This window comes from Labrus mixtus, chromosome 8 (assembly GCF_963584025.1).
Source record: "Labrus mixtus chromosome 8, fLabMix1.1, whole genome shotgun sequence".
Lineage (NCBI taxonomy): Eukaryota > Metazoa > Chordata > Actinopteri > Labriformes > Labridae > Labrus > Labrus mixtus.
This window is the reverse complement of record NC_083619.1, coordinates 27920905-27929373: the sequence shown is the minus strand read 5'-3', so window position 1 is coordinate 27929373 and position 8469 is coordinate 27920905. Positions and strand designations below refer to the sequence as shown.

The 8469-nt window shown below is 40.7% G+C and overlaps 1 protein-coding gene across 1 annotated transcript; it reads right to left on the bottom strand.

Moving 5' to 3' along the window:
• Positions 1-5622: 5622 nt before the first annotated feature.
• LOC132978382 (tripartite motif-containing protein 16-like) lies at positions 5623-8260 on the bottom strand. Its single transcript, XM_061043557.1, has one exon. The coding sequence runs from the start codon at positions 8015-8017 to the stop codon at positions 6338-6340; it is 1680 nt and encodes a 559-aa protein (XP_060899540.1). The 5' UTR covers positions 8018-8260; the 3' UTR covers positions 5623-6337.
• Between the last annotated feature and the right edge of the window lie 209 nt (positions 8261-8469).

Below are 8469 nucleotides of genomic sequence, written 5' to 3'. Positions count from 1 at the left end.
CGGCCATGACCGGCGAGCGCAAAGGAATGGCATCGATGGTGTGCGCCAAGGTAAAAGAGAGCGGAGGTGAGGCTGTTAGGATGCACTGTATAATCCACCAAGAAGCACTGTGTGCCAAGATTGTCCAGTTGGGCGATGTGATGAACACTGTTGTGAAAACTGTCAACATAATTCGCGCTAGAGGACTGTACCACAGAGAATTTCAAGCTTTCCTATCTGACGTGGATGCGGAATACGGGGATGTACTCTACCACTCTGATGTGCGCTGGCTCAGCCACGGCTCTGTGCTGCAGCGGTTTTACTGAGATCAGAAATCGACCAGTTTTTGAAAGAAAAGGGCCGACCTCTTCATGAACTGCGTGACCCTCTGTGGCTGTCAGACCTGGCTTTTTTAGTTGATCTTACTCATCATCTGAATACACTGAACAAGAACCTACAAGGCAAAGAACAGCTGGTGCCTCACCTGTATGCGCACAAGAGTTAAAATGTACATATGTGAACAAACATTTTCTCTGTTAAATCATAACAAAAGCAGACTGAGAACCAGAATGACTGATAGCCATCTCTGTGAAGTCCTTCGTGTCTCAACCACCAAACTTACTCAAGACATGTCAGCCATCCTTCAATCCAAAGGACAGCATCACTGCTCCCACTGAGTGCAATGTTCTTCAGATTATAAGTGAGTTAGAAATACACACAGTATTCATGTGTTAATATGTCACCTCTAGTGTGTGGCCCGGCCTCAAATTAATTATTTTGTATTTGGCCCTCACTAAAAAAACTTTGGACACCCCTGGTTTAGAGGGTGTCCTACCGTCAATTATCTCACATGACCAAACTGGATTTATTCGCAACAGACACTCCCTTTTCAATCTTAGAAGGGTATTTAATGTAGTATATAACTCTCCTTCAAAAACTCTTCCCGAAGCCTTGTTAGCTCTTGATGCCGAAAAGGCTTTTGATAGAGTAGAGTGGGATTACTTGTTTTTTATTTTGAAAAAATGTGTTTCTTGGGTAAAGTTATTATATTCATCTCCACAAGCCTCTGTTAGAACAAATAGCACAAACTCAGAATACTTTCGACTGTTTCGCTCCACTAGACAAGGCTGTCCGTTAAGCCCTCTTCTATTTGCCATGGTTATGGAGCCTTTATCAGCTGCTCTAAAGTCTCACCCCGATCTCTGTGGTATAATAAGAAATGGGGTGGAGCTGAAAGTCGCCCTTTACGCGGACGACCTTTTATTGTTCTTGTCCGACTTATCTCGCTCCATTCCTGCAGTCCTCTCAATCTCAGATACTTTTAGTGAGATTTCAGGATATAAATTAAACTTGGGAAAGAGTGAAATTTTTCCTGTGAATAAATTAGCCAAGGAATATCCACTAAAGATATTTCCATTCAAAATATCTAAATCAGGCTTTGTCTATCTGGGAGTTTACGTGGCTGACACATTGGCTAACCTTCGTAAGGTGAATTTTGACGCCCTGCTTAAACAAATCAAGCAAGATTTTAAAAGATGGTCCTTACTTAATCTTTCCGTTGCTGCTAGAATTAATTCTGTTAAGATGAATGTTCTTATTGGGCAGCGAACATAAGGAACTTGAACTTCTGGCTTTGCTATGAGGATATGGAGAACCCTCCATTGTGGCTGGTTGTCGAAGCAAATTCAGCTCATCTGGTGACTTTGAAATCCTTACTATATTCGCCTCTTTTGTCTTCCACTTCCCCTTATTCAAAAAATGTTATTGTTGCCTCCTGCCTTAAAATTTGGACCCAATTCAGACGCTTCTTTGGGCTTCAAACCTTTTCTTTCCGGGCTCCAGACTCAGCGAATCATGTCTGTCCTCCGTCCTTGTTAGACAGTACATTTTCTATGTGGGCTAGGCTGGGCCTAAAAACTTTTAAAGATTTATATATATATAGGGGCGCGCTGGTGGCGCAATGGTTAGGGCGCGCGCCCCATGTATTGAGGCTGTCGTCTCAAGCGGGCGGCCCGGGCTCACATCCCGCATGTCGCTCCCCACTCCCTCTCCCTGGTTTCCGACTCTATCCACTGTCCTGTCTCTACATTAAAGGCATAAAAGCCCCAAAAAAAAAAAAAAAAAAAAAGATTTATAGACTCAACATTTACGTCTTTTCAACTGTTGGTTGAAAAGTTTTCATTACCTCAAGGCCATTTTTTTAGGTACCTCCAGATTCGTAATTTTGTTCGCTCTTTGCGTCTAAATTTCCCTACCCTCCCTCCCACCTCAGAATTGGATATGTTTCTGGAGCCTCTTCCATCATTGAAGGGTGCAATATCTGTCATTTATTCAAATATTCATAAAATCAGCTCAAACTCTTCTCTGGATACCCTCAAAGCTGTTTGGGAGGCTGATTTGGGACAAAGAATTTCAGTTAGCGCTTGGGGGGGGGGGGGGGGGGGTCCTGCAGAGGGTACACAAATCATCTATTTGTGCTAAACACAGCTTTACTCAGTGCAGGATTTTACATCGAGCCCACTACACTAAAGTGAGGCTGTCCAAAATATTTAATACAGTTTCTTCTCTTTGTGATCGGTGCAAACAGGCTCCAGCTGACTATGTACATACGTTCTGGCACTGCTCTTCGTTGAATACATATTGGTCTGACATTTTTGTTGTGTTATCCAAGGTCACAGGGAAAACTATTGTTCCAAATGCTTTAACTGCTCTGTTTGGTGTGTTGCCCTCTGCACTTTGTCTTCCCTCAAATAAAAAAAGACCTGGTAGCATTCTCAACCCTGCTGGCCAGGAGGCTGATTCTGCTGAGATGGAAATCCTCTGCCCCACCTACACATGTGTACTGGATCAAAGAGGTGCTTCACTTTCTTAAACTGGAAAAACCCTGTCTGGATCTGAGAGGTCCTTTGGAAAAACTTGGAACCCTTTTTTGTCATATGTCAAAAGCACAGAATGTCACTTTAATCTAGACTGAGAACCTACTTTTTGTTATCATCAACCCTGTTTTGTTTTTGTTTTTTCTCTTGTTTTTTTTCTCTTTAGGGGATATGTGCCAGGGGAGGGGTACGGGTGGGGGTGAGGGGTCTAATTGTTTGTGTGTATTTGTTTGTTTATCATGTTCTTGTTGGGAAAAAAACACAAACATTCTGTATGGACATTGCTAAGTGGAAATGTTGTTAATATGTAAAAGCAATAAAGAAAGTTTAAATAAATAAAAGCATGAAACATTTTGTTTTAGATTAGAGAAGGAGAAAAATTAGGACGAGAAGAAAAAGAAGGATGACGGGGGAAGAGGAGGATAGCAAGGAGACAAAGATGACACAGATGAAGACATAGAAGAAATAATTTGTTGATTTGCCATCTGATGTCTCCATAAACATTCAACGTTGGCCCTAAGGAAATTAAAAGTCACGAGACCAAACAAACGGCATGAATTCTGAGCAAAGAACATTAGCATGGCAAAGAATGAAACGTGTAGCCATTCGTGATTGCTGTATTATAAACAGATTGCTGATTGAGAGAATTGAACAGATTGCAAAATGTGCTGAACTGTAACAATGAATGAATGAGTTTTGGGTGTATCACTCAAATCATGAGCATCTTTGTTAATGATCTGCAGGGACTGGTTGTGTGAGGTATTCCTGGAAATGATCAAGTCAGAGTGAACCCTGTGATGAATTAAATCTGAGTTAGGCAACAATAACGAGGATACGCCAAATGCTTTGCTGACAAATGAATACATGAAAAGCAGACAACACACATATGAACCAAATGACCCATAAACACAGATTCCATAGGACTACTCCCAGCAGTTGCTCTGGGAAGCTATGTCCCGCTTATGTGTGATGAGATGTGTGATGCAAAATATAGTTTTCCTGTCTGAACTTTCGCTAGAGCTACATTTATCCACAGAGTCTTATATTTTAGCTCCATCTAGTTTACCACTGAAGACGCCTTTTTGTGGACAGAAAGTTCCCAAATGTTCTTGTTATTATTACAAAAATCCCTGATTGTTATGTGTTTAATGTTTGTCAGAGAACTTCAGGACTCCATGATGTACCTTGTGTTGTAGTCTGCAACCCCTCCTTCCTTAGTTTTCTTCTTCTTTGGTTATTTCTATATTTTCATTTAGCCCACCCTCCCCTCTTTTGTATGACTCCCTATTTCTAGTGTAAATAAATACAATCTTAATTAACTGAAGATTTTTAAGAAAATTGCGTCTGCTGTTGTTTGTCACAGTTACCAAAGATATTGAAGTCAAAAATTGTCCTAATTAATGCCTCATTTTTTAGTCTTTAAATTTAGATGTATCCTATGAGTATCTTAGACAACATCATTTAAAAAACAATTCTTTTGGACTCTTCCGCCTTCAAAAACAGTTGTAACTATGACAACCAACTATGAACTTCTTAATCGCGACCCTCTAATCCCTAAATCCCTCAGTGAATAAAAGTTTGTCTTTTTGTTTCTTTTATCACAGTTTAATTTCGTAAAAATGTATTTTATTTCCCTGAAAACACTCCTATTTTATTGGATATTTTTATTGCGTAATATAAACTTGTTCAGTCTCCAAGTGAGGCCTCAATACTGCAAAAAACTCACCCTGAAAAGTCCAGATAAACATATTATTTCAAGATATATAACTAAAGAATAAAGATCCGAAATGCTTGAAAATAATATGTTAATGCAAATATGACTTGATGACATATTTCTAACATTACAACAAGTTAAATTTGCTTGCTGAACCAGCAATATTTTTACTGATTAAAAACAATCCAGGTTTTATTTTGTATCTTGAAGAGGTTTTTCTGGACCTGTCAGGTGATTGTGTCTTTTAATAAGTGTATTGTTGACTAGAAATTACATAAATACACTTGGTAATATGGAGAAGAATGGCAGCAGAATCCAGGGACAGATGTATATGAATGAAGATCAGAGGGAACTAGTGAATAACTTTAAGTAGTTTGACTTCTTTTCACTCTCTTCTGCACAAACTGAGTTCAGGTGCTTAAGTGGATCTTTACATCCCTGGTTAGCAGGATGAAGGCGCCCTCTTGTGGTGATTTTTACTCTCTGCAGGAAGCATCTGTATTATTATCCTCCCTTGATATCAATCACACCGCTCAATGTAAATACTGTTACAACTCTACCTCAAGTAAACTAACTCATCTGTTACATATATATATTTTATTATAAGTTATCTCAGCATGTTTGCTCGACCCAACACTGCACTATTCTCTCATCGAGCCTTGTACGTGTTAGTCTTTGCTTACATTGTGGTTATTGTTGTAAATTAATGTTGTACCTTTTGTGCATTGAGAGTATCGTTTTAATGAAGTCAAATTCCTTGTGTGTGAAAGCATACGCGACCAATAAAGCTGATTCTGATTCTTCTGATGCTGCATTCAGGACACATTGGAAATATAGGAAAGAAAAGTCTGTCAAAATGTTTTTAGACGTCAAAATGTTGAAGAAAACTCTGCTCATTCCTCAAAAGCAAATCTTTTTAGTGAGGAGAGCTGAAAGAACAGAGAGTGAGTGACAGACGCTCTTCAGCTCTAAACACCAACACATGAACAAAGTGACTGAGTTTGACTCTCCATCAGCTTCTTACGACACCCTGCAATGAAGACGAGAAGAAAACATTTTGTTCATGTGTTTATTCAGGAAGTCAAACTTCAGTTTGTTCAAACATCAAATCAGTAAAGTGTGTTCAATGTCTCTTGTTCAATCATTTCATGAACACATTCACTTCATCCACACAATCAGTTTGTTTGATCAGAATCTCTCACTCAAAAGAAAACTATGATTTATCTCCTTATTGATTTAATCAGGAGGATTACAGTTTTAAAATACCTCAGAGGACATTTTTTACTTTGAATATGAACAACAACATTTATTCTGACTAACTAATTTCTTTAAGTGTGATTTTATAGATTTTCTACAAATGTACAAAATGGTGAGAAGAGAAAATCAACATTAAAGAAAAGTTTGCTGCTCTCTCTCTTCAGACTCATCAATCAGAACAGAAACAACAGAAAATATAAATGTATGAAAACAAATAATCAAACATGGAGAGCGGAGAGAAGTTGATATTTTCACACAGAGAAATGTCAGTTCAGGTGAACAAAAGTCATCCTGAGCAGTGAAAGAGTCCACGGCTAAACAGACACAGGAAGGAGTGTCACTTAAAGACACTCAAACATTTACAGAACAGACGAGAAGAGGTCAAAGGACCGCCCATAAAGTTTGATTGACAGGTGACGACGATCAGATCTCAGCAACAAGCGTGGATAAAAATCAAGTTGAAGATTTAAAACACAGCAAGTTAAACATCTGTCTCGTTAATGACTTCTGTCTATTTCAGTTTACACAACTCAGCAGAGGCTCCAACATAATCTAACCTGAGTCCAGCATGTAGAGGCTGAGTGAATGTGGTCTGGACTCTGTGGAGGAGAGTCATGGTTTTAGAGATGCTGTAGAAGGACAGAATACCTGCTCTGTGATCCAGGTACACTCCTACTCTGGAGGACTGAGGACCTGAGACAGGAGTCCTGACATTGTTGTAATAAAAGTTATATCTGTTGTTGTCACAATATAACATCCAGGATTTGTCATTACCTCCAAACCAGCATTCATCTGAGCTCCCTGCTCTGCGGATATTCTTGTATGTGACTGCTACATAAACTACTTCTCCGACACACTTCACCTCCCAGTAACAACGTCCAGTCAGACTCTCTTTACTCAGGACCTGACAGTAATTAGTGAATCTGTCTGGGTGACTAGAATAAGGATTGGTCTCTTTCGTGCGTGTTACTTTTCTGTTCTCATCAGATAATAACAGCCGTGTGTGTGCTGTGTTTGGATCCAGTGTGATGTCACATGAATATTTTAAGAACTCAGCTCTGGTCTTGGGCTCTGGTTCTGGTTCTGACAGTAAAACATCCACTTCAGTCACTGTCTGTGAGATGTTTGTCAATTTCTCTCTCAGGACGTCCTGTAGTTTATCTCTGACTTCTGACACAGCCGCTGTCACATCCTCAAAGTACCTCAGAGGACGGATCTTGATGCTGGATGAGGGTGTAGATTTATTGAGTGGTGACAGTGAGGGGTAGTCGTGTAGAAACTGGTTGTGATCTTCTGTGTGTGAGAGCTTCTCCAGTTCAGCGTCTCTCCTCTTCAGCTCAGTGATCTCCTGCTCCAGCTTCTCCTGAAGCTCTCTGACTCGACTCACTTCAGTTTGCTGCTGGGATCTGACCTGCTGCTTGACATCAGAGCGTCTTTTCTCCATGAGACGGATCAGCTCAGTGAAGATCTTCTCACTGTTCCCCACTATTTTATCAGCAGAGCCATTGATAGCCTCCACCTCCTGTTGGAGCAGCTTCACATCTTTCTCTCCGTCCTGGATTCTCTGCTGGATGTTTTGTCGACTCACCCCGAGCTCTCTCTGCCTCTCGGTCCTTTCTGCTGCAGCTGAGACTGTGTCATGACCTTTGTGTTCGTCCACAGGGCAGAGATAACAGATAGACTGCTGATCAGTACGACAGAACATCTTCATCACCTCATCATGACGAGAGCAGACGTTCTCCTGGAGCTTCTTGGAGGGCTCCACCAGCTTGTGTTTCTTAAAGACAGGTAGTTCAAAATGAGGCTGGAGGTGTTTCTCACAGTAAGAGGCCAGACACTGCAGACAGGACTTACAGGCTTTCAGTTTTCTCCCGGTGCAGACATCACAGGCCACATCATCAGATCCAGCATAGCAGTGATCAGCAGGAGCAGCTTGGAGTCCAGTCTTCTTCAGCTCCTCCACTAAATCTGCTAACATGGTGCTTTTCCTGAGGACAGGCCTCGGTGTGAAGTCCTGTCTGCACTGAGGGCAGCTGTAGATTGTCTTCTCATCCTCTTGATCCCAGTGGCTTTTAATACAGTTCATACAGTAACTATGTCCACAGGGAACAGTCACCGGATCCTTCAGGAGATCCAGACAGATCGAACAAGAAAGGGTTTCCTGACCCAGCTGAACTCCTTTCTGTGCCATTTCTTCTCTCGGTAACAACGACTGTCTGAGTTTCACTTCCTGAGAAATCAAACTAGCTCCACCTCTGATCTGCACAGCATGTGTTTGTTCAGTGAATGTCAGCTCTTGTTGGTTACACCCATCCTCAACTTGTAGATCTAAAGGGGAGGGAACAAAGAAATATAGAGTCAGAGTGGAGCTGGCTGTGTTTGAGAGCAGGAAGAAGAGGGAGGGGTTATCAAGCTCTGCTTCGTTCCAGGAAGAGGAGCGGTGTGACAGAGAGAGACTTGTTTACAACAGAGAACATTTATCTTTTAAAAACACTTCTCATTTCAGATTTTACAAGATGAACTCTTCTTTGAACCTTTTCTGAGAATCACAAATTCAGTCATTCTTTATAAAATAAATTTCAAACACACATCAAATGCAGATTCAATGTTTGGATATATGAAACGTGAGAATCACAAGAGAGT

Coding starts and splice junctions, on each gene's coding strand:
- LOC132978382 (XM_061043557.1), bottom strand. CDS start 8,017: ATGGCACAGAAAGGAGTTCAGCTGGGTCAGGAAACCCTTTCTTGTTCG.